This window comes from Medicago sativa, chromosome 3 (assembly GCF_051527215.1).
Source record: "Medicago sativa cultivar Bolivia chromosome 3, Bolivia_mono, whole genome shotgun sequence".
NCBI lineage: Eukaryota > Viridiplantae > Streptophyta > Magnoliopsida > Fabales > Fabaceae > Medicago > Medicago sativa.
This window is the reverse complement of record NC_140751.1, coordinates 52,616,953-52,644,468: the sequence shown is the minus strand read 5'-3', so window position 1 is coordinate 52,644,468 and position 27,516 is coordinate 52,616,953. Positions and strand designations below refer to the sequence as shown.

Genomic DNA, 27,516 nt, shown 5'->3' with positions numbered 1-27,516 from the left:
ATACGATTAATCAAAATCACCAAAATATGAAACATAATCTACGCAATTAAGCAATTCAAACACTTCGCCTTGTTCCAAGACACGTGCTTGGGGGCTGTGGACCATCAGAATAACTTCATAGGGATTAGAGAACCCTCATACGAAATACCTATCTAAAACTAAAACAAGATCTACGAAGAGTCGAAGAGTACGGATCGTCCAGACGAAGCAAAGGACGCCGTACCAAGTTAAAAAGAATGCCAAAAGTGCATCACGTCGCCTTCGGGCATTTTTTCACCTAAGACATAGTGACTATACAAAACTTGCTTCAGCCATTTCCCTATGGTGCTTACAAAAAGCGCAAATGGAGCATTCAAAGATTGACATACCCGTTTACAAACCATCTCGCCTTGTCCCAAGACTCATGCTTGGGGGATTACAAGAACCGGTAGTGCGTAATACATGCACCCTTGGGGGCTACTAAAAACATTGTGAGACCATCCGGGGAGGGTACCTTAAACACGGATCACATACATACCCTTGGGGGTCCCAGTACATTCCAAAGATCGCCCCAGGAGAATCCTCGAAAATAAGGGCAAGTGTAATCTAAAATTTTAAAGACAGCCAATCACTTCGCCTTGTCCCAAGACTCGCGCTTGGGGGGCTGTGAACCGCCAAAACCTCCCTAAAAGACTTGATGACCTCCAGAAGGTCCAGTCCCATGTTATCAACACTTCGCCTTGTCCCAAGACTCGTGCTTGGGGGGCTGTGAACCGTCATAATATTCCTAAAGGCTTAGAAGCCCTTCAGAAAGGCTCTAAGACCTCCAGAAAGGCTCTAAAGACCTCTAGAAGGGCTCGGGCGCCCTCCAGAAGGGCTCCCGAGCCTATGGCGCGCTCATCTTAAGGCACCGCCCTTCTAAGCTTCTAGAAACCTCTAGAAACCGCCTCAAATACACAAATACCCCTGTTGCTTGGGAACCAAGCAACCAAAGCCCAAGCCCATAGCAGGCTATAAATACTACTCTTGAGAGCATTCTCAAGGCATCTAATCATCAGTCTAAACCCTAGCATACGATTCTTAACCCTAGAATCCCTTACCGTACTTTTTGCAAGTACATTGACTTACCAAATTTGCATAATCTTGGTGGTCAATCCATGCAGCTTCAAAGCGGAAAGGTCTGGGTCCTCTGGCTAAGGGAAGGCCACCAAAGCGGAGCAAAAGAGGATTATGGTCAGAGTGAAGCCTACAAAGAACCTCTATGAAAGCTTCAGGGAAAGATATGCGTCAATCTTTATTCGCAAGACCTCTATCAAGCTTTTTAGAAGGAATGCGGATGCCATTTTGATTGCAATGCCAAGTGAACCGGCCTCCCGTGGTGGTGAGGTCAAGAAGGTTGCAATTGCTCATGAAGTTTGAGAAGAGGTCAGCCCTACTTTGATGGAAAATTCCCCATCTTTGGTCCCCCGGAAGAAGGGTTTCATTAAAATCACCAATAAGCAGCCAGGGCCCGGTAATGTTGTGACTGATATTAGAAAGGTAGTACCATAGGTTGGGGCGCATGGTATGGTTTGGACTTGCATAAATGTTGGTGCAAGTGGTGGTAGCATCGCCAAGGCTAATAGAGAAAGTTACGGAGTGTTGATTGGAATCAAGGATGGTTGAGGCGGTGTTTGTTGTTTCTTGCTTCAGTAGCCATATACCTCTAGAATGGCCAATAGCTTCAATTATATAGACAAGAGTATAACCATTGTTGCTCCAAAAGTTGGAAAGTCTTGCAAAGGGAATATGTGTTTCTTGTAGAGTCAATATTTCTCAAAATTAAAGAATCACCCTTTGTTTAATGTACTACCAAATTGAATAACAAAAGTTGAGATTCATTATTCAAATACAACAAATATTCCACAATATATATATATATATATATATATATATATATATATATCATAACCAAATATACAACATTTCTAATAACTGTGTAAAATTCAAAAAAGACACATAAATTGAGACAATGGGAGTACAAAAAATACATAAATGTAAGTAATGTTGAACTTTACAACCATTTGTATTTCTAATATCTATACTATATATAAAGAGAATACATGATGTATAATCATGAAGGAAAATTTCATGAGTGATTGCAACTGCTTCTCGTTTTTTCTCTCCTAGATAGACTGGACTCTACCATTGTCATCCCATTATCCATCACTTTTCATCTTATGCCATCATCAAATTAACCATATCTAGTCTAAGCATGTCTTGTGAGAGCCATTGTCAATTGTGTGATTTTTATCAGACTGATTGTAGTTCTATTTTCTATCAGTTTTGTGTGTTCAGTGTTTAGTAGCTGCGGTTTGGTTTATATCATACAGGAACGTGCTATTGCTAACTGATGATATGATTCCTGAAGTTTCAATGATCCAAGACCACCGGATGCAGGCGGAAAATTCCAAAGGTACCTGACACAGGAGTCATTTATCACTGTATCTGTCCACAACAAACATCACCAACGTCACCCTGCACAGATCCAGTCTTATGCGGCAAGTGGAAATTCAATCCCAGCTGGTTGGCATACTTCGAGGTTAGTCTCTTTCTCCATTGATTCCCAATGTGTTTTTCCCTGGATGACACAGTGTACCACATTCATTGCACCCCATCCTACGACACCAATCAGGGCCATTAGCCAGCTCATTTTAGGTACCCATAAGGTAGGGAAGGGAAGGCACGGAGGTTTGGGTTTCAGGAGTGAATGGTGGCTCTCCCCTTCCTTTCTTGTGGTGACTGTTAATGAGTTGCCTTTTGTGGGTATGGCAATTAAATCATTGTGTCCTGGGAAAACACGGAGGAAATCCCTTATTCATAGAAGCACTCACACTAAGTTAAGGAATCATGAGCAAAGAGGGAGGCGAGTAAGGAGTTTTTGGTGGTTTCATGTTTCCTTTTCTAGTGTGAATGTTAATGGAGTTTTAGACTGTTTTATGAAAATCCTTCATCAAAGGCTGCAACTCATACAATCATGTAATGGTGTTACTTACACTAACATTAAGGTGCGGCCTTTATGGTACAAGGTTTCCTATCTCAGCAAGCTAGTCAACTTTACAATATCAAAATTATTCATTTTACCTTTTATTACCCCAAATCAGCAATTGTTATTCTGGAATGGTTTTTATGTCACGATTTTAATAACAATTACTGGCTTTTATGGTAAACTTTACTCTCAAACTTGGCCAAACAGCATAAATAGCAGGACTCAGAGTCATTTCTATCATCACCACATGCCATCCTCTAGCATTGCATACAAACCAGTTATTATCCTCGTTGCTTTTTATATCCTTAGCATTATGGCCAACAACAAATCAACCCAAAATTCCCCTGACCTTCATGAGTGCTGTCTCATTGGTAGACTACTCTCAAACAAGCCAATCCGTTTCCAACCCATGAGAACTACACTTTCCTCTATTTGGAAGCCAGATAGAAAGGTTGAAATCTCACAAATGGATACCAACCGCTTTATGTTTCAGTTTTTTGTACCAGAAGACATGGAACGTATTTTCCAAACAGGTCCATGGTTGTTTGATAGCAGTATGCTGGTAACCAGAAAAGTCAGTTTTGGTGAGAATCCAGCAACCATGCCCCTGGACAATACTGAAATCTGGGTGCAGCTACACAACCTCCCTTTTGGGTTCATGACTGAGACTATTGGTGTGCTGATTGGGAACCACATTGGCAGATTTGTAAAATATGATTTTGAAAATAACTGCGGTTTATGGAGGAGGTTCATGCGTATAAGGGTGGAAATCAATGTCCTAGAACCTTTAAAGCAGAATTGGGCTTTTGAACGTGAAGGTGCTGAGGCAGTTACCGTTGATTTCAAATATGAAAGATTAGGCAACTTTTGCTATGTCTGTGGTATTCTTGGCCATACACATAATTTTTGTTCAAAGAAATTTGGTGGAAGCGGCTCGAGCAGTTTCAAAAAATGGGGACCTACACTCAGAGCAGAATTCCGTACCAACACAGGTAGCTTGGAGGACAACCAATGGCTGCGTGATAATGGTCCTACCGGGGGAGCAGATAGGACAAATGAAGAGCTTGTGCAGGCTGATATTTTTCACAAAATGTATGGCAGGGTGAAAATTGGAAGAAATGTAGAGACAAGGCTTCTAACATTTGCTCAACACTTTGGTGCTACATTTAACAGCAATGAGTGGATTTATTTTGATCCCCTGTCCAAAGCTGCATATGCCAACACACCTACACCAGCACAAAATCAGCAACAAATGTCTTTTCTAACTATTACAGGTGCACAACCAGTCCTGCAGAATACTGACACAGAAGGAGCCAGAATTGATAGACTTATTCAAGAAGCAAGATTAAAAAACCCAATTATGATTGAAGATGTACCAGAGCAATTAACTCTCAACAGTCCAAATCTGAACCCGACTCAGCCAATTTCTCAATTAGCCACCACACTAACAAAAGTGGTCCATGTCAGCTCTAAGCCAAGTAACATGAAGCCTAAAGCAGGAAAAGGCAAGGCGAGTTTCAAAAATGCTGAGCAGAAGCTTCTGAAGCGGTTGCGTACAGAGGAGAAAGGAAGTGCGTTGGAAGATGGCAAGGTGCAGAAACAGGAAGTTAGCTCAATCCTAGTTCCCCATGCTGCAAATGGTGAAGAGAAGCAGGACTCTGAAGTTACTATGCAGGATAGTGAATTAGGGGATAAAAATATTGTAATGGCGGAGCCTGATAGTCAGGCCCGCCAGGAAAAATGAGTATCATTAGTTGGAATTGTCGGGGTTCAGGTAGCCCGAGCACAATTCCAAACCTTAAATACCTTAACCGGACCTATAGGCCGGACGCAATAATACTGTATGAGACAATGACAACTTATAATAAAATTGAAGAATTGAAATACTTGTTGGGTTTTGACTTTTGTTTTGCTACTGATAGAGATGGGAGAGGAGGAGGAATTGCTTTCCTGTGGCGTAAATCTCTAAACTGTGTTATTTTTAATTATTCCCTGAATCATGTTGATGTGGAAGTGAATGATCCCAGCCATGGTAAATGGAGATTAACTGGATTTTACGGTTTTCCTGAAGTCAGTAGGCGGAAGGACTCTTGGAATTTTCTGCGTAAATTGTCAAAGTTGTCAAAATTACCTTGGTGTATAATAGGTGACTTTAATGATATATTGGCAGCTTCAGAGAAGAAAGGAAGAGTAGAAAGGGCGCCATGGTTGATTCATGGATTCAGAGAAGCAGTTTTTGAATCTGGACTCACAGATTTACACATGGAAGGGTATAATTATACATGGTTTAAAAGTCTGGGCACTGACAGAGCTGTTGAAGAAAAACTGGACCGAGCTATGGCAAATAATGATTGGTTCAACATGTTTAATTCGGCAACGCTAGAGTGTGTTACGGCAACTGCATCAGACCATTATCCTCTTAAGCTGGATTGTATCCCAAAACCGCAGGTTCAAAGAAAGGAGAATCAGTTCAGGTTTGAAAACTCTTGGATAATTAATCCTGAATTTGCCCCTTTTGTTCAACAATGTTGGGACAATTACAATACTGATTCCCTGGTGCATAAGCTTGATCATTGTTCAGAAGATTAGTCAAATTGGAATAGAGACCACGGGCAAAAAACTCGCAGGAAAATCGACAAGGTCCGCAGGAAGCTAGAAACTGTCAGAACTCAAGTAAATGCGTCCAATGTTGATTATTACCATTCTCTATGCCGCGACTTAGACAACCTGCTAGTCAAAGATGATCTGTATTGGAAACAAAGGGCCAAAACATTCTGGTATCGAGATGGAGATTTGAACACTAGGTTTTTTCACGCGGCTGCGTCATCACGACAAAAGGTGAATAAAATCCAACACCTCCAAGACAACAATGGGAGAATTTGCCGAGATGAGGATGGTTTGAAAGGAATTGCCAGAAATTACTTTATTGAACTGTTCCAAAGAGCTAATAGCTCACGTCAGAATGTCATTAATGTGGTACCTCAGTCGATCACCTTGGAAGACAATGACGCACTGACAGCACCATTCTCCTTGGAAGAATTTAAAGAAGCTACCTTCTCTATGCAGATAGACAAGTGCCCAGGACCCGACGGATTCAATCCTGGATTTTATCAGAAATTCTGGAACATGTGTGGTAGTGAAATCTATGAAGCAGGTTGCTCTTGGCTAGCACAAGGAATATTCCCACCAAAGCTTAACTCTACCAACATCACTTTAATCCCAAAAGGTGATGTTCAGGAAACCATGAAAGATTGGCGCCCCATAGCTCTGTGCAATGTATTATACAAGATAATCTCCAAGGTTCTGGCTAATCGCTTAAAGCTTGTTCTTGATAAATGCATTTCAGACAACCAGTCTGCCTTCGTGCCCGGAAGATCTATACTTGACAATGCCATGGCAGCCATTGAAATAGTCCATTACATGAAAACAAAGTCCAAAGGCAATAAATATGATGCAACCCTCAAGCTTGACATAAGTAAGGCCTATGATCGTATTGATTGGGACTACCTTCGAGACATTATGATTAAAATGGGATTCTCAACACAATGGGTGAAATGGATAATGCTATGTGTCGAGACGGTAGATTATTCTGTTTTGGTTAATGGTGCTGCGGTAGGGCCGATTGTCCCAAGTAGAGGTCTCCGTCAGGGTGATCCACTTTCACCATATTTATTCATTTTGTGTGCAGAAGGTTTGTCCGCGCTAATTAGAAAAGCAGAAAGTCAAGGTACTTTGCACGGTGTGAAAATTTCTGCAAATGCACCGGTTATCTCTCATCTCTTGTTCGCGGATGATTGTTTTCTCTTTTTCAAAGGTTCCGTTGGTGAAGCATCTGTTCTGAAAAACATTCTCACGTCATACGAGGCTGCATCCGGGCAAGCTATAAATTTCCAAAAATCTGAAATATTTTGTAGCCGCAACACGCCAACTGATGTGAGAAATGCAATAGCTAATATCATGGGAGTCAAACAAGTACTAGGCACTGGAAAGTATTTGGGTGTTCCATCGATGGTTGGTAGAAGCAAGTCAGGTACGTTTAAATTCATAAAGGACCGTGTGTGGGCTAAAATAAACTCATGGAGCAGCAGATGTCTTTCACAAGCAGGAAGGGAGGTCCTTATAAAATCTGTTCTACAATCCATCCCGTCCTATATTATGAGTACATTCCTGTTACCTAATACTTTGATAAAAGAAATTGAAAAAATGTTAAATGCTTTCTGGTGGGGGAATGGTAATGGTAGTAGAAGAGGTATGCATTGGCTATCATGGAACCATAAGTTTGATTACATCGCGTTCAGTTTCTCACAACTCCAAAAGGCTTCGGTGGCATGGGTTTCAAAAGTCTTAAAGCTTTCAATATGGCAATGTTGGGTAAACAAGCGTGGAAACTAATCACCAACCCAGACTCCTTGATCACTAGATTACTCAAAGCTAGATATTTTCCGACTAGTGATTTTTTTGCCTCGCGAGTAGGACACAACCCAAGTTACATTTGGAGAAGCATATGGAACGTCAAAGCTGTCGTTCAAAATGGTTTCAAGTGGAGTATTGGTTCCGGCACTAGCATTTCAGTTTGGGATCCTCATTGGATCCGAAGTGGTCACACCATCACACCTCCTGCGATGATGAATCCTGCCATGGCAAATCTGCGTGTAGCGGACCTGCTAGTTCCCAATTCAAAAATCTGGCACATGGAAAATGTAAGCATTTTGTTTGATGATGTTTCTGCATACCATATCAGCAGAACCCCTCTGCTTGCTTCGGTTCAAAATGATAGGGCAGTATGAAAATTTGAGAAAAATGGTGTTTATTCCGTCCGTAGCGCGTACAGAGACATTATGAAGAGGGATCTTAATACATACCAAAACAGAATAGTTGGTGATTGGCATCAGATTTGGAGATCTAAAACACCACCTCGGATTAAGAACTTCTTATGGAGAGCTGCTCGTGGCTGTTTACCAACGAGGGTGCGTCTCCAAGCCCGAGGTGTCAACTGTACTTCGCAATGCCCTTTCTGTGATGAGCAAGAAGATAGCCTGCATGCTTTGTTTTTGTGCTCGAAAAGCTCACAACGCTGGCAACGTATAGGGATTTGGAATACGGTCTCAAATGCTTTAACAAGTCCAGAAGACATTTCCCATAATATATTCAGAATATTGCGTCAGCTGGACAAAAATCAACATCCCATATTCAGCGCGTTAATGTGGAGCATCTGGAAGCACAGAAATAACAAAGTGTGGAACAATACTACCGAAACTTGTCAGTCTGTTTGTGATAGAGCCTCAGCTCTGCTTACTAGTTGGAGGAATGCTCAAATTGCAAAAACAGCCTTAAACCCGGTTGTAAGTCCACGAGAAACTACAAAATGGAGTAAACCATCACCGGGTCGGTACAAATGTAACGTTGATGCCTCTTTCTCTGACTCCCTAAACAGAGTAGGCATAGGCATATGTATTAGGGATGATCAAGGGGCTTTTGTTTTGGCTCGCACAGAATGTTTCACTCCCCTTCTCGAGGTTGATACCGGCGAGGCACTAGGCCTTCTAACTGCTTTGCGGTGGGTAAAGGATCTCCAACTATGGAATATGGACTTTGAGGTGGACTCTAAAACAGTAGTGGACAGCATATATGGAAAACAGATGGGTGTGTCAGATTTCAACGCAATTATCAATGATTGTTGCCACCTACTGTGCACAGATCTAATGAACTCTGATGTAAAGTTCATCAGGAGACAAGCAAACGAAGCTGCTCATAGTTTAGCTAGGGAGGCTCCGTCTGAAGCTAGTTTCCATATTTTCTATAACATTCCAACATGTATTGAAACTATTCTCATAAATGAAATGCATTAAGTTTGTTCTTTTCAAAAAAAAATATACAACATTTCTTTTGTATTATAACTAAATACAAAATTTATACACAAAAATCATGTGAATAAATTTTAATTTCAAAGTAGAAATTAAACAGTAAGATATAAAAGTTTTTTCCAAATAAAGATATATATCTTCTGAACAAATCAATTCGCCTGAATTAAATTAAATTCAAATCTTTAACAACATATTTGTGTGTTGTTGTTACCATGATCGAATAATCATACGTAATAATTCAAAACAAATATTTGTATAAAAGACATTCAAGTGCATATCAATAATGAATTTTAAATGCGTTTAAATCAAAAATCATAAAAGTTGCCCAAATTACATGAAAATACAACCATGAAAAAATAAAATACTTATTTGTCATAAAAACAAAACACAAATATTGACCAGACCAAATTGATGTACATATCTCCTTTATATTGAACTTCGGTTTTTCAAAAGTATAGAAAATTTCTAGACCAAAAAGATTTGGTCTACTATAGTTTAGAAAAGAGTTTAAGTGCCAAAATTCAAGAACTTAAAATAGATAATTTAGGTGTTTGGGAAATTTAAATTGACAAATATCATTGGATCCAAATTTTCTACTATGAAATCAATTTGCTTCTAAAAAAATGATTTTAACTAACTTTTCTGCATAATAGAAAAAATTGTGACAATTAATTAAAATAAAATACATGATTTTAATTGGTGTATACCAATCGAATTGACTTTGGATCCTTAACAAACACGGGTCGTATAGTTAGAAAAAAATTGAATTAGTTACATTATCTTTTTTTTGAATTAGTTTTTTTTTTGAAGAAGCTAAATTAACCCACCTAAATTGGCACCAGAGAGAATTAAGCCTTTTTGAATTAGTTTCTTATTTTGGAAAAGTAAAAAATATATCGAATTTAGAAAATAATTTTGGATCAAATCTTCAAATTAAAGATAATTGATACAATTTGAAATCCTTATTTTATAACAACTTTTATTGGTCATGGTCGGGTTTGAACCCCGGATCGGGTTTAAACCCCAGATTGCATATATTATTCATTATCCCCTTCAACTTGAACTAAACTCATGAATACATTTTATAACAACTTTTAAAACAAGGCATTCAATTTAGAATAAACACGAGAAAAGATACATGTGCAATCTTTAATTTGGAATAAATGAGCATTCAACTCTTGATTCTAGATACTTAAGTGGGACTTACATAATTTATAATTTTTAAAATTATTATTTATTAAAAAAATTTAGTCAATAAACTATTATTCTCTCGATAATATGATCTTTAAACTATTAAAATTAATTTAAAGGTCCCTAAATTATATGTTCATCGATCAATTTAGTCTTTCGGTTAGGAACAAATTGTTTCACAAGAGTATAATTTTGAAGACCTTTTAGTTTTTTTTTTTTTGACAAGTTGAAGACCTTTAATTAGTTGATTTACATAGTTTAAGAGCCAACTTGATGAGATATTGATAGTTTAAAACAAAATTGACTGTTTATTAATTTAATAAACATCTAAACTCTCAAACTTGATATCTCAATTTGTAAAAATAAAATAAAATTATATCTCAAATATTTTTATAAAATGATTAGTATATATTTTTTTAAATATTATAAAATGAGAGCCATATAAATAATTTTTTGTCGTTACTTTTTATCGTCACAAATTATTAAGTTAAATACGTGTCTCACCTAAATATTTTACTGTACAATAGATGTACTTATTTATACTAGATAAGTGAAAGAACAATAACATTTAGTTTTGAGTTTTGATGATAATAAGTTGAATACAGAATAAGACTAACAAGGTCCACTGGAGGTTGGTGCAATCTATGCAACCCCATATTCAATTCTAGACTCAAAGAAGCCAAATAATTGGTTCAAACATTTTGGTTCCGAGACACATGAGACCTTCACAATCCAATCATGCTTCAACCAGAAATTAATACTCCTGCTATATCAGCGTTATCTACTTAGAGTTTGACATTCCTAAACCCTAAATCTCAAGCAAATTCAAGGCCATAAATGACACGGCAAAGCTCGGCGACAATGGTAGAGGAGTAACAGATATGAGCACAAAAACCAGAAACTCACTGACCATTTACATCACAAATGATACACCTGATAACCAGCTTTACTTGGGTTACCTTTAGATGCGCCATCCACGTTCCCCTTGAACCAACCAGTGTCGGGCTTGCACCGCTTTAACTCTATCAATCCTGTTGAGATCACCATTAATTTGATTTTGTCTGAAAGACTTCTTAATTTACTTAGCTTTCGGGGATGTGCATACAGGATTCGGGGACAGCCGCATATATAGTTAAAACAGTCAGCAGAAGTATTACTCCATTTGCTTCTGTTATGGTTAGTTGTTGATCTATTGCTGATCAAAATTCCTCTGTTGGACACACTTTTCATCGAAAACTTCACTATTAGAATCACACCAGCATATCCCGTATTTCCCATCAAGGGGAGAAGGAGGAAAAATAGTATGAATTTTAAAAAAGATGATACTAATCTCAGTTGCAAACTTCATGTAAGCTAGATAGTAGATACTAACTCAAACCGGTCGTGCGTTGTGTTTCAAGATGCTCAAAAGATTTTTTGCAAGTTGGGAGTGCAGCTAACTCAAAGCTCAGCTTTAAACTTCATATAAGCTAGAAGTTAATTCATATTATCCATCATCTGATCAAGGAAGCGAGACACACTTTGGTGGAAAATCAACAAGCAAACTAATTTTTGCTATAGAGCATCCACTTATATTGAATCAACACACTTCCATTTACAAGTGAACCAGAAACTCTAGGTTTGAGCACCTGTAAAGTTGTGTGAGTAGTAAATATCATGGCTGTATAGTCTATTTTTCATATTATCCATCATCTGATCAAGGAAGCGAGACACACTTTGGTGGAAAATCAACAAGCAAACTAATTTTTGCTATAGAGCATCCACTTTTTAACAAGTGCTAATTTAAACAGTTTTACAAACTATTAGTATTCTATATAGTTGATCGTATGATTGTTGATCGTATGATTTCTTAGTCAATAACTAGTCCTTGAAGAGCAGGGACTTTTAAAATAGACTCTAGGTTTGAGCACCTGTAAAGTTGTGCGAGTAGTAAATATCATGGCTGTATAGTCTATTTTAAAAGTCCCTGCTCTTCAAGGACTAGTTATTGACTAAGAAATCATACGATCAACTATATAGAATACTAATAGTTTGTAAAACTGTTTAAATTAGCACTTGTTAAAAGGAGAACAAATTTGAAGCAATCTTACTAACTGAAATTTTAAAACAACAATCCGCACCAAGTTAAAATTAATTTATGCATCTTTTATGTAAGCCAAGAATTGTCTGACAACAAATTATTGAAGTTCAGAAACTAGAAGGTAACGATAGCATATGCAGATGACTATAAGAACACAATTCAGGGCAATGTAAATGACAGATGATTTGTATCAAATAACACAGCAAGTAGGAGATCAAAAAACTAATATTTATTTATAAGTACATGTCCGTGACACGTTTTGGAAAAACTAATTCCTACACTAACAGTATATAACTATTTTACACCTCTATCTAATCAAATTATGTCAAGTAGAAGTGGCATGACAATAGGATTTGATTGGTTGTATGTGTAAAAAAAAGTTTCACAATATCAGCGTATACTAATTCAATTTTATTTTTTGGGGTCAAAACGTTCTAGAATTTGATACAAGTCTATTTCTATGAATAATCAAAATGTTCTCACTTCTCAACAGTTATTACAAGCCAAGAATATCATCAAATGTGAAATTAGCACACCACAAAACTACAAACCTGATATTCAAAATAGCCAGCAAAACAATCCATCCTTAGTATGAGACAGTTTATCTCTAAAATTCAAGCAGCTAGACTTTGGTCATCAAATAACACAAATACTCAAGGAAGATCATCAAATAACACATACATACATAAACAAAATTCGGCACTTCAAGTCTTCAACCAGCATCAATATTGAATACTAAACACTGTAAGGCGTGAACTGCCACTCGTTACACAACTTTCTAAACTGTCTTGCACCATTGCTTCTACAGCGACATGAATTATATCCGACAAAGGGACCATTGTCCATAACCCCAACATAATGGATCACTTAATATCTTCTAATAAAAGTTTCCAAGTATGTCCATATACTTGTATTGCATCTGAACTCTGAAGACTCATAACAACCAGGTTCCTGTCGATCAAATAGGGTCATGTAAGAAGCAAGAAGTCAAATGAATCTATAGAGAATTATGTTACCAACACAACTCTGACAAATGTAAGTTCAAGTGGGAGCAGGCAACTTGAACTCAAACTAAGCACCAGTTCAGTGGTGCAAGTTGTGAGTAACAGAGTCATATAGATAAGATAAAAATATAAGCAAAAATTGTATGATCAACGACAAATAATAGAATACTATAAGTTAGTTTGTGTAATTAATTCAACTAGCACTTATTAAAATGAAGAAAAACAATGAGATAATCTTATAAATGGTTGAAATATTTATACAACTTCACTCACAAATTAAAATGAATTTATCTGCCTTAAATATTTCATAAGTTCCCTTCATTAAATTCTCCATGAATATAAAAAAATGTATTGGGCTTTTTTGTTAGTTTGAAGTTTGGAAAAACTACTGTATTACTTATCTCAGTTGAGAAGTTCCTGTAACCTTAGATCAAAATGCTCCTCTACGTGACTCAGAATGCACAAAGGTATTTTTACATGGTAGCACAAATGATTAATTAAGCGATGCAAACAGACACACTTTCAGAGTATCGGCAAGCAATATAATTCTTACTATAGAGCATTCACTTAAAGTTGAGACTACACAGAATCATGTTAGTATATATGTATAATTTCTTTATTTATCCAAGAGACTTGTAATTTATGCTTTAATAATTAGTTATAGAATGAAAGAGAAAAGAATAACACAAACCAATTATAAATGTCTTGGTCTAATCATTTTTTTTGTTCAATCTATGAATTCAACATCTGCTGAGGGCGAATTTTGACGCAAGAAGTCCACTATCCCATCAGGTACTGTTGGAGACGGTTCCGATCCTGATTCATATGCTTTTTTTAACCTGGCAGCTTCTTTCTTTGTTTTCACCGTCTGTAACTTTACCTTGCATAGTGTCAAGCGAAATCCATACAGAATTTCGTCAACTTTCACTATCAATGACTTCAAGTTACCCAAGGAAGGGAATTTAATCTTGAACAGATCGGGAATTAAGTTGAGAACCTAAGCAATGAGGGACACAAGCGGATTAGTCTAATTGATTCAAATATTTTTTTATGAAGTTTTAGAACCAAGAAAAAAGTATCTTAAGAAAGCAAAAATAGCCTCAAAACATGTATAAGTTAGAGTACCTGAAGAGTAGTTGCGGTGACTGTCAATGATTTTATATTAGCAAACTCTATGAGCCAGCTTAATAGAACCCAAGGAGGCGAATATTGACAATCTGATTCTACTTCTGCATGAATATCTACATGTTTCAGAGACGAAATATCGCTCCCAGAGATTTCTTGAAAAGGATTACCACAAAAAGTAAAAGTACAAAGACTTGGAGTACGTAGATCAATTTTGTAACTGTTGTACTTGTTATCATACAGAGTTAAATTGACAAGTGTCGCACTTGATATGCAAAGTGTATGCCCCCCTAACAGCACAATTAGAAATGAGCAAACTATTCAACCTGTTAAAGGCTGAAAATGGCTCGGCGCATTCATTTTCGCCAACAGAAAATGTGAAATGTTGTAGATGCAAGCTGGTTAATGCCGGTAAATCAAGAGAATCCGGAAACAGATTTTCATGAGTTGATTGCATACAAAGCTTAAGATATGCTAATGCCGGCAAACTAAAATAGTTTGGAAACTGTGTTTTACGCTCTGCATAAGAGTAAACAGAAAGTTTAAGATGTGTTAAACTCTGAAACGAATACAAGCTAGTCGGAATCAATGCAACGTCACTAGTGACATTAAGTCGTAACCGCTGGACATTATGTTTAATAGCGTAATTCACAATCCTTTTGAGTATGTGAGGCTCTAAGCGACCGATATGACGCTTAAAATCAAGAGCCTGTAATGTGATAGAGGGATCGCGAAGAGATAAAATCTTAGACACGAATTTGGTGAATATCTTGTAAGTTCTAAAATCTCTGCAATGTAATCTAAGAGCTGGTAGACGTTTCCAGAGATCGTTATATCTTTTGGATAAAACGCAAGTTTGAACGGCGTGTTGGGCATTTAAAAATGAGAGTATGTGAAGGATAACGCTTTCGGGTAAATCACTGAGTCTGTCATTTTCAGGCTCGCTGCTGCTGACCTTAACTTTCTTCGTCGGTGGTGGCAGAATCGCTATCTCATCAGCTGAATTAGACATTCGAGTTTATTTATACCTAATAATCACAAAAATGTTGAAACAAAAACGGATTATTTTGTGCAATAGAAGTAATTGAAAAATTAGAGCTAGTTTTAGAACAGAGAAAAATAGTAGAAATAAGAAATACCTCAGAATTGTGATTGAAGCAAGGGTGGAATGAATGAATGAATTTGGAACGATGGGCGTAAAGAGCAGAGAGAATGGATTTCAATAGTTAATTTCTTCACGTTTTCTAGGTTGATTGTTTTGTTAATATGAAACTACATTGAATATATATACACATCTTGTTCTGTCATAATGAAAGTTGTTCATGCAGCAGGCTAGGAAGGTAAAGTTTAATGTAGTATCTCGTGTAGTCCTCTTGTTTGGTACATAATGCAGCGAATTGCATTTGACCGAAACACTCTTGACGATTTGGATCCAATTATCTTTCATAAGATTGTAAGCATGATTTACTAATCATTGATCAATTATGCTTAAATTATGTATATAATATCTGTCATCTAATGGTACATAATGTGCAGAATCACTTGAAAGGCTTGAAACTACATAAAGCTCAAATTATGCTTATGAAAGTTGTTTATGCTGCGCCTCTTGTTTGGTACATAATGCATCAAGCTGAATTGACAGACACACTCTTGATGTTTGGATCTAATGATCTTTCATAAGATTATAAGCATGATTAACTAATCATTGATCAATCTTGGGGCTGTGTTTCAATTATATATATATAATATCTTGCATTTAATGGTACATAATGTGCAGAATCACTTGAAATGCTTGAAACTACTACATAAAGCTCAAATTACTCATGGATCGAAAAAACCACTCCATTGTCCTTCTTAAAGTTGTGTGTGGTATGATCAACAACCTGAACACAGAATACAAAACCATACATTAATCACAGCGACTGAGTCACACTTAAAAAAGAGCATCACATATGAATTCAGGTGCATGTAATGTAACACTACACTGGAAGGGAAGGTGAAAAACTTACATTTGTATTGCTGAGTTCTAGATTGTAAAAGTCCATTGTATCAGACTTAAATAGAGGACCAGCATGCCATGTCCCACGGTTAAGCTTGAGAAATTTGGAACCTGAAACCTTGAAAACTTGAACATCCTCAATGGCAGGAGGCACATAAAAATGACCGCTGTGTGACTTCACGACTGTCTTGCCCAAGTCATCCTTGATTTCATTTGCATCAACAATGGATGGCTTAGCCACTCCAACCTACCAAACATTACCACCAATGGACCCAAGGCACTGAGTCACACTTGCATGATGTGTGATGTTGGAAAACTCAAGTGGACGATTTTCAAGATGCATAATGTAGAACCTAACAAACACAAATTAATTCCATTCAGTTACAGGGCATAGCTAATAACTATCCCAGCTAAATTAAGCTGATAGAATATGTGTAGAGAAACAGATTTTGAGCACTTTATCTCAGGATAAATACAACCCAAACAGCGAGAAATTACTACAACCAAGATCTGATAAAACAATAAATCCATCTCTGTGAATCTAAACAATCAAAGTTTTTTTTTTTTTTTTTAAGAAGCTAAATTAGCCCACTCAGACTGCAGAATCGAACGTGAGACCTTGAAGAGGAGCACACTCACTCTCAGGTTCCACGTCAATACCACCGGACCAATACAAGCGGTTAACCAATCAAGATGATTGCAACTACTGTTGATAAGTGTGATTAAGAGGTGAGCATCGTTGATAAAAATTGAAGGTTGAATGAAAACCTGGGAATTCCTTGGCTAAGGTCAAGCTGAGCATCGTTTGGACCAAACCCCTCACCGTCCGATGAAGCCTCAATGACCTGACCGTACTCTTTGAAGGTCGCCGGAGTTGCTTCAATTGCCTTCACCTTCACACTCTCCATTCCCGATCAGATTACGTGGTGTAGCTTCAACAAAACAAAAATCTCTTTCTGCCACGTATATCAAGTCTTGTTGTTTTTGGTCAAGGTAGTAGGGTTTGAGCGGAAGGATCCAAGAGAAAATGCCGTTATGTAGTGATGGACAAATAAAACTAGAATAAACACCAATAAATTACTCCTACACACAAAGGAGTAGTATATAACAACTCTTCTTTTCTTTTTTTTTTTTATAGAACGACGAAATGACAAAGTCTCATAAACTAACACACACAAAGTGGAGGTGCTGGGGTTGAAACCCCAATCACGACTTCCGGCCCAACAATTTCGACATTTTTACCAATTAAGCTAGGAGTTATGAGATATTATACAACAACTTTTAAAACAAGGGCATTCAAATTAGAATAAACACAAGAAAAGATATATGAGCAATCTTTAATTTGGAATAAATCAGAGCATTCAACTCTTGATTCAACTCTTAATATTATTATTTAATAAAAAATATTAATATTATTATTTAACACCAACAGAAGAGGAAGCCCCGGGACAAACCCCCAAGGCAACCCCGCACCAGCAACAACACACCTGAAAGACAACAAGAAGAACAAAAGCAACCACCACCAAGCTAATCACCTGACAGAACAGAAAAACAAAAGCAAAGAAACATCCTCAGGAGCCGGCCAGGAGGGAGGAGGCAGAAACCCCCACCTAACCCCCAAGGAACCGAGATAAACCACCACCAAAACCCAACCGATGCCAGCAAAGGACGGGCTGCACCTCCCACTCATGAAAGGAGTAGGAACTAGCAGGGCACTTAGTCAGGAACCACTTCCAAGCTAAGAGTTTCGCTCTATCGACCACAGGATCCTGACGGAGAGAGAGCCACCAGAGAAGATAAGGTCGTTCCGGACATCCAGATGGTCCAAATAACAGCATGCCAAACTAAAAGGAGACCTAATCTCACCCCCCCAAGCCCGTAAAAGCAAGGAAATGCCGAGCAAGACCGTGGGGGCTCACAAACTCCCACCCCAACCACCTAGACACCTGATACCACACCGAAAGGGCCGCAGGGCAAACAAAAAACAGATGAACCGCGAATTCTAACGGCGCCTCGCAGAGGACGCAACCCAAATCTCCAACAGCCAGGGGGACATCACGCCTTTGAAGGTTACACCAAGTCGGAATCTTATCAAGGAGCAGTTTCCAAGGGAAGACAACAACCTTAGAAGGGGCTCAAGACTTCCACACACTAGCAATAGCATGCAGGGTATCACCATGAGGGACACCGTCAGACAAAGAGTCCTTAATAAGAGAGGAATAGGCGGACTTCACCGAGTACTTACCATCAAGGCTAAGCAGTCAAGACCAGGCATCCTCCCTATCCACTCTAGAGTGCCTAGTCGCAACCCCAAGCAGCTCATTAAAAAGACTCGCTTCGCAGACAAATAGCGGTCTCCTCCACCTCAGATCCCAGACCCAATCACTCCCCTCCCAAACACCTAACTCCCCCACAAACCCGTCCGCCTGGAGAGACAGCTGAAACAGGCGACGAAACCTATCCCTAAGAAGGACCAGACCACACCACGGGTCATGCCAGAACTTGGTCGAGAGACCATTCCCAATAACTCTAGACACACCAAAGGAGAACCAGTCCCCTGTAGCAGGCCGATCACTCCCCAGCAGGGAAATGTTGGACCACCACAAGGAGAACCCCCGCAGGCCGGAAGGTCTCCCTCCAAGGTGGGGGGAAGGATGACAGGTACCATAACGGGCCCTAATGATATCTCTCCAAATACCACCATTGCCCTGCAACAAGCGCCACCGCCACTTAGCCAAAAGAGCAAGATTAACAAGACGAAGGTCCCTGATTCCCAGCCCCCCCTCACTTTTTGGCTTGTAAACCACCGACCAGGACACCCAGGGGATGCATTTACTACGTGTCATACCCCATTTTTTGACCTAAGATACCACTGACACGTGTCGATGGACCCTACATTCATACGTCGCTTGACTCTGTTCGACCTCTGATCTTCAGTGAAAAATTCTGCAGAGAGGTATTTTAAAATACCTCATGTTTTTATTACGAGTCGAGCCCTCTTTTTCTTTTTATTTTGTTTTTAATTTCCATCTTTTATTTAAGTTTTTTAATTAACTTTAATTTTGTTTTTAAAATCTTAATTCTTTATTTTTTTTATTATTATTTAAATCTCATTCTTTTTTCTTACTCTTTATCTTATTTTCTTTTTTATTTCTTATTATTCATTTTTTAATTCATAAAATCCAAAAATATGCATATTTATCTTTCTTTATTGTTATTATTTATTTTATTTTTTTTATGTGATAAGTCCCAAAGTTTGTCCATATCCCAATTCCTTTCTAAATTCATCTGCGCCGAAACTCAGGAACAAAAACATGCTAGTTTCCTCCTCTCCAGGCCACTCTTTTCTGCTTCTTATTAACAGAAGCTAAACCCTAACACTGAGCCTATAAAAGGAATTGCATAATTCATCAGTAAGGGGGGCCAAAATTCATCAGAAAATACACAATTTTATAGCCAAAGTCGACAGCCATTTTCCAACACAAAACCTGCAACAATCTCAAACATCACAAAGAACCAATTTTTTAATCCAGTCACGACACAGACGTACAGTACCATACAAACACACAATTATTTTTTTCATCGAAACCTGTAACCATTTTACCAACAGTTCACTCGCATACAAACCTGCGACGGTGTCACGATTCCACAACACAAAAAACCAATCGGCCATAACAACCGTCATCAAACAATTTCCAGCCATCAATCTCAACAACCAAATCAGATTACACAATCAAATTCCAGCCACAACCGTACTGCCTCGACGAAAGCTCGCACAAACCATTTCAAAACCGGTGAACACGGATTTGATTCACCCTTACAATCACACAAGACCGTTTCACAACACCGGAATCACTCTCTCAAAGACGAACGCGGACCCAGAATCAACAACCACAAACCTCCAGCGGTACAAATCCGAAACAAGACCGGACAAAAGAAAGAAGAAGGAGTGAAACCGAATTCCACTTCAAGGCATCACAAATCCGAAATAAAGGTTTGATTTTTCTTTCCATGGATCTTATTTTGTTTTAATTCTTTTCTTTTGTGTGTAAAAAAAAAAGAGAAAAAAGAATGAAAGATGGAAGGAAGAAGAAGAAGTCAGGAACGTGAAACAAAGAAAGATAAAGAGAGAATGTTGGGTGAAGATCAAAAGAAATTAGGGCCACAACCTTTATGTACTAATCCATTCAAACCGGTTCGACCCACACCCATAAACCGATCCAATTCGGCCTGAACCTAACCCATAAGCCCAGCGCCCCTTTACAGTATTTTAGGCCCAATTCCGCTTTTCAATTTCTGCATACCCCCTGATCACTGACCGCACCCCCTGCCTTGCATAATATCATTTTGTTTCTTTTTTCTTCATGCATTTTAGTTTCCCTTGTGTATTTTTATTTCTTTGCACTTTATCATATTTTTTTATTTTTATTAGATTAGGTTGCATATGCATCATTTAATCATTTGGGTATACTCATTTTATGTCACTTACTTCTTATCATATGGCCTTTAGCTTGTATATTAGGCTTGAATGTAAATAATTCATGCATGTTTATAGTCTAGTTTATCATGCATTTTAATTTATTTTTATGTCATTGCATGAAATTAGAATGTATAAATTAGGCTTTAATGTAATTTAATTTATTTTGTGCATGGAACTTAGAATGTAAATATAGGCTTGTAATTTATTTATTCTTCATCGCAGACCATAGCATGTATAATAGGTTTTTTTGTAATAGCTTAGGTGCATGTGTGCGTGCGTGTGTGTATGCCTTTATCTCTCTTGCTAGTTTAGGTTAACGGTCCTTGTGGTGGTTCATCACCGCCATAAGGCCCCTACGCTTTTATTTTTTTTTACGCTCCGTTAGTTTATCATTCAAAAAACAACAAAAACAGAACACAAAAATATTTTTTAAATAAACCTTGATCTTAAATCAAGTGACGTCTCTTTTTATTTTCTTTCCTTAATTAAACTTCAATCAATTTAATCTTACTTCAAGTCTATTCCTTTCGATATTAAAAAATACAAACCAATTCCATTTTGCCACTTGGCTTTTATTTTAAAAACATTTTTCAAAACTAATAAAAAACACAAGAACAAATCAAACGTCAGTTTTTTAACCCCGAACTACGAGGTTTTGATCCCTCACGGGTACGTAGGCAGAGGACTTTGTCCTTCCAAATCAATAAAATGTAGATAATTAGGTCTCTTTTTTCTTTTAATCATTATTCTTAAATTCCTTCTTTTAAATAAAAAGCAAGTTTATAGCACATTAATTAAATAAAACCAAAAGGTTCCCGTAGAGTACTACGGACATAAAGGGTGCTAATACCTTCCCTTTATGTAACTAACCCCCGAACCCAAAATCTTTTCAAAATGGGGTGGTTTGAACTTTTTTCCCCTTTTTCTTTAAAAATTAAATGTTCGGTCGTGAAATAATCAAGTGAGTCAAAAGCTAATCAAATATCCTTGATCTCCGAAAAATGACGCGACAGAAATGGCGACTTCACTGGGGATACCTTAAGAGGGTTAAGCCTAACTTGGTTTTGTTTAAAATTTTGTGCTTTAAACTTGCTTAAAAATCAAAAAAATCAAAAATCAAAAAAATAAAAGATGGAAATTTGTGTATATATTTGTTCTTCCTTCTTCTTTCTCCTTTCTTAAACGTGAGTGGTGAGATAAGTCCTACACCCGGACTTGAGAGAAACATAAGATAGGATGGTGGTATAATCAAAGTCCCATACCGAGAGTAAGTTTCGGGATATGGCACATGTGATAACCCCACTCAACGGAGGTCTCTTGGAAGTAATTTATGTCGACATGAGTAGTCGTGATTGGCATTGCTATTTTCAAGTGACTGTTAATGTTGAGGACCTTTAGTTACCTTTAACCCATCTTGGCCTTTTAGGACGTAGTGCGGTGGCTAATCAAGAGTAGTCTTGAGTTGGTTGATACGCGATACTACACTCAGACGAGACTTTCTTACGAACGTTGTTGGACCGGAAGTAGTTCCGCAACCCGATAATGTTCGGAAGTGGTTGACAACTCTGGGAACTTGGTAGAACCCTTGTTACAAGTGAAAATAAAACCATAGTCCTTACCAAATGGTGTTGTTACCCTGGCTCCAACATTATGGACTTAACCTCACCATGCATACATGCATTCATTTCTTAAAATCTTTCTCATCAAAAAAATCATCGAAGAACCTAGATAAGTCCTTGTAAACATCAGAGGTGTGGACCTTGTAAATAGGGACACCAAGAAATGCATTTTCAAAAGTCTTAACCTTAGCTTTTGTTAGGGGCTATTGTCCTTGACTTTGCTTTTGCTCTTAACGAAACTGTTTGTAATATTCCAAAATTATCAAATGAAGCAATGTTCCTTATGATGTTTACAATTACTTTGACGAGTCCTTCGATAAATAAAAAATATGTCTATAACATCATGCATCATTTTGCATTTCACAGTATCAAATCCAAAGTCTCACAAATTTTCCTTCTCCATAAAAGGTCAACCAATCTCAAAAGTGTCATGGCGTCCTCGTCCGAAACCAACTCGCATGTGCAACACTCGAGCAATCATAAAGAGAAGATGGATTTTCTCGAGCAAGAAAATCAATTGCTCCGGGAGGAAATATCAGCCATGCAGACTAAAATGGACGAAATGACTGAATTGATGAAGACACTGACGGTTGCCCAAGCACCTCCACCTCATCCTCCTCCTATCAGGACTCAAGGTGAAATTGTTTCTACTGACCCTGAATGGATATTTTGTGCTGATACTCCGGGGTACTCTGCTCCACAACGTTCCGTGCCTTGGTTCCCGCCTCTTACTGCTGGAGAAATACTCCGTCCCATTGCTTGTGAAGCTCAGATGCCTACCCATCAATATGTAGCCCATGTTCCTCCACCTCCTATGAGAGCTCCTCCAGTCGCTATGACCTATTCAGCACCTGTGATACATACCATTCCACCAGATGAAGAACCCATCTACCATTCAGGGGATACGGAAGCCTATGATAGAGTGAATGACTTACAACAAAAATATGATGAAATTCAGCGAGATGTGAGAGCCCTCCACAAGAAGAAAGTATTTGGGAAGACTGCTTATGATCTTTGTTTGGTGCCAAATGTTCAAATACCCCACAAGTTCAAGGTACCAGACTTCGAGAAGTATAAGGGAAAATCCTGTCCTGAGGAACATCTAACAATGTATGTGAGAAGAATGTCTGCCTATTCCAAGGATGATTCAGTCCTTATCTATTTCTTCCATGAAAGTTTGGCTAGTCCTGCCTCAAAATGGTACATGAATCTAGATAAAACAAATATCCAAACTTTTCAAGATCTGTGTGATGCTTTTGTGGAGCAATACAGTTACAATGTGGATATGGCCCCAGATCGAAGTGATCTACAAGCTATGACTCAGGGAGACAAAGAAACGTTCAAAGAGTACGCCCAGCGGTGGAGAGATACTGTTGCCCAAGTCAGCCCGCGCATAGAAGAGAAGGAGATGACCAAGCTCTTTTTTAAAACTCTCAGTCAGTTCTATTACGTGAATATGGTCGGAAGTACCCCCAGGGACTTTGCTGAGATGGTTGCTACGGGTGTACGACTAGAAGAAGGAGTCCGAGAAGGACGATTGATCAATGAAAGTGTCCCCGCTGGCAGTTCAAAGGAGAAAGACCAGGGAGTGAATATGGTGAAAGGTCAGCAAGTCGATCCACATCGCCAGGCCCAAAAAATGCCGCAGTATGACCCGATTCCTATAAAATATGCGGTTTTGCTTCCACAGTTGCTCGAAAGGAATCTAGTCCAGACCAAGGCGCCTCCTCCGGTACCAACAAGATTACTAGCATGGTATAGACCTGACCTTTTCTGTACCTTCCATCAGGGGGCACCTGGCCATGATATTGAACATTGTAATGCAATGAAGAAGGCAGTTCAGAATTTGATCCGGACCAACCGCCTGACCTTCTAAGACTTAACACGAGGAGTGGTTAACTGTAATTGGGTCGCTGTTGACGTTCCTTCCGCTGTTTTTTTTTGTTCAAATAATGTTTGTTTGTTGCTTTTCGCTTTTCAAAAAAATATCCTTTCGTCCCGCCCGAGACGAAAGTGAACTTGTGTAGGGCTTTTGCTTCATATATTTTCCATCATTAATAAAAAGGTCGTTTTGATCCCGACTTTCATTTTATCTTGTGCTTTCTGGAAAAATGGTAATACAAAAAACCAAAAAAATATAATCATTCTCAAGTATCTGCATAATCATAACTTACACTTGTCAAAATCAATAATCAAATCATGCATTAATAAACCCGTTGAACACATTAACCATGTACTCTCTTCCAACTTTGAGTTCCCTGTGTCCGAAGCTGAAGAAGGGAATGAAGAGATTCCCGACGAGATCTCTCACATACTGGGGCATCTAGCCATCGAAGCTGCAAACCAAAATATCAAGAAGATCGTCCAGAAGATGGCAGTCATTTACAAAGACTGGTCTAAGATGTTACCATTTGCTATGCTCAGATATCGTACTTCAGTACACATTTCAACAGGGGCAACCCCCCCTCTTTCCCCAATATGCAACATGGAGGCCGTGCTTTCCGTGAAGGTCGAAGTCCCGTTAATAGGAGTTCTGCTAAAGTCCAAGCCTAATCGAATTTAAATGCATGACGACCTTTGTACAAATATATCAAAAGAGGTTTGAAACAAGCTTCTAACAAGAAGGCTCGTCCCCGTGAATTCAAGAAAGAGACTTTGTGCCCAACTTTGTATTACTTTCCAACCAGACTCCAGGGGCAAGTGGACGCCTAATTATGAAGACTTGTGAGCAATGACTCTTACAATCATGGATGGTGACAAACTCACATGTTCTAAGAATGTCGGTGCAGTCAAGAAATACTCTGTCAAAAATAACAGCTCGATAGGTCGCAAATCTTAAAAAGTGGCCTAGGCAAAAATGAGCGTTTCAGTGGACTGAAAACCTGAAAGGGCGGTCCATGCAAAAATTAGAGACAAAAAATGATGATTATCCTGATAGGTCGAAACCCGAAAGGACGATCTATGCAAAAGTTAAGGATCATGACAAGTAACTGCATCAGTCAGCACAGTCCACTTGGGGCATCCAGTCGTCAAAAGCACCTCTAATTTGAAGCATCAGCAGATGAAAGACTCGGAACTGGGGCATTCAAAGTATTCGGGGAGTATAACGGTTATTGTGTTCAATGTACCTTCCAATATATTTACCATTTTCCAAATTTTTCAAAGATCTGTGGAGCCATACCATTGGCAGGTCACCACTCAATTCATCAAAATTTGAGCCTGTGCCCATTATTTGGAACTCTCATTTATTCTATTTGCAAAATTTCTTCTATTTTTGATGGCAATACTTGAAGCAAATTTTTTTTTTTTTTTTTCAAAATGCAAAACTTTTTTTTACATCTTTCGAAAAGTGTGAACAACGGACACACTCTCTTTGAACTTATGAGTAGGTGAAGCGTACATCAGCATCCGCCTCGAGAACGGTTACATTCCGAAAGAGAAACATGGCTAAGCACTATAAAGAGGACCTCTGCTTCGAGCAAGATGCTTTCACAGTAAAAAAAAAAATATACAAAAATAAAAGCTCGCTAAGTTGAAAACCCGAAAGGGCGGCTTAGGCAATAGAGAGCGTCCCGGTGGACTGAAAACCCGAAAGGGCGGTCCAGGCAAAAATTAGGGGCATAAAAAAGGAATATACTCCCGGTGGACTGAAAACCCGAAAGGGCGGTCCAGGCAAAAGTTAGGGATTTTCAAAGAAAAATACAAAAATGACTGTCGAAGCATGACAAGGGAAAAGCATTCGGCGCTGATTTACAAATGGCGACTTCTTCCAGGCTGTTGGTTAAACAATGGGCTTTCTCCCCAAAATTCATCGGTTGCTATTCATCAATTGCAACCTTGTGCCGGGTTTTACACCGTCAACGACTTGATTTGTTCACAATAGCATCATCTCCAAGGAAGTTTGCCGAGTGTTTGTACTGCGATGTCAGTCTGCCTCCCATCTCACCTGTCTTGTCTCGTTTCATCGAGTCGCCTGCCATCCAGTTTATACAGTCATACAAATTACATTCATACATTCATACAATCATACATTTATACATTAATACTTTCACATATGCATACACAACATATACACAATATCAATTCATACATGATTGCATTAGTCACTAAAATCTTGTGTCGATCGTGTCTCTTCAGTTCGGTCTTTACTTATCATTGCGTCAAGCAGCAAGTTTCTACACATGAACATCTGACATTTACCTTCTTATCATCAGAAGTGTCATCCCCAGTGTGTCTGGTCCAGAGATGTCACTCGTTATAAGCCCGGTGGATTCCGGCGAACTCTTACAAAGCCCAGTGGATTCTGGCAAACTTTTATCAAAAGCCGAGTGGATTCTCGCAAAAGCCGAGTGGATTCTCGCAAAAGCCGAGTGGATTCTCGCAAAAGCCCAGTGGATTCTGGCAAACTTTTATCAAAAGTCGAGTGGATTCTCGCAAAAAGACGAGTGGATTCTCGCAAAAAGCCGAGTGGATTCTCGCAAAAGCCGAGTGGATTCTCGCAAAAGCCCAGTGGATTCTGGCAAACTTTTATCAAAAGCCGAGTGGATTCTCGCAAAAGCCGAGTGGATTCTGGCAAACTTTTATCAAAAGCCGAGTGGATTCTCGCAAATGTTTATCTTGTTTCAAGCTGCCAGTCCTAAACAACGGACCGCTTGAGTCTACTTTTTGCCTTATTTCAAGCTGTCAGCCCCAAACAACGGACCGCTCGAGTTTACCTTTTTCAATTGTTTCAAGCTACCAGTCCAAAACAACGGACCGCTTGAGTTTACTTTTCATCATGTTCCAAACGGTCAGTTCCCGGCCAATGAACAATTTGAAATCACATTTTATTTCCTCCGGTGTCATCCCCAGCGTCAGCTGTTCCAGTGATGTCATTAATCAATTTCAATTTCAAATGTGTCGTCCCCAGTTTATCCTTCAAGAGATGTCACCCCATAGTTTTTGTCTTTACACAACTGTCAATACGGTAGTAGACAATCTTTCCCCAGTGAAACTACATTTCCCCTTAGCGGAGTCGGATCCCTTTCTTCAACAAATTTGGGTATCCCGTCGTTATTTTCGTCTCAGTCAAGTCAACTTTGTCGTCCTGCATTCATACAAGCATTTCACGAGCATTCATAGCATCTTAGGTCCAAAATTGGTGTACT

At 38.6% G+C, this 27,516-nt stretch overlaps 1 protein-coding gene and 2 pseudogenes across 3 annotated transcripts; 1 reads left to right on the top strand and 2 right to left on the bottom strand.

Moving 5' to 3' along the window:
* Nucleotides 1-13,726: 13,726 nt before the first annotated feature.
* Nucleotides 13,727-15,832, bottom strand: LOC146938241 (F-box protein At1g60400-like; annotated as a pseudogene). Its single transcript, XR_015031219.1, has 3 exons — nucleotides 15,411-15,832; nucleotides 14,272-15,299; nucleotides 13,727-14,143 (listed from the first exon to the last, which is right to left on the bottom strand). The product of XR_015031219.1 is annotated as an F-box protein At1g60400-like (transcript).
* A 144-nt stretch (nucleotides 15,833-15,976) lies between these two features.
* On the bottom strand, nucleotides 15,977-17,187 carry LOC146938240 (uncharacterized; annotated as a pseudogene). Its single transcript, XR_015031220.1, has 3 exons — nucleotides 17,039-17,187; nucleotides 16,281-16,623; nucleotides 15,977-16,154 (listed from the first exon to the last, which is right to left on the bottom strand). The product of XR_015031220.1 is annotated as an uncharacterized LOC146938240 (transcript).
* A 5,672-nt stretch (nucleotides 17,188-22,859) lies between these two features.
* LOC146938239 (uncharacterized) lies at nucleotides 22,860-24,245 on the top strand. The gene has a single exon (XM_085749602.1). It carries the CDS (start codon nucleotides 22,860-22,862, stop codon nucleotides 24,243-24,245), a length of 1,386 nt encoding a protein of 461 aa, XP_085605728.1.
* The last annotated feature ends 3,271 nt before the right edge of the window (nucleotides 24,246-27,516 follow it).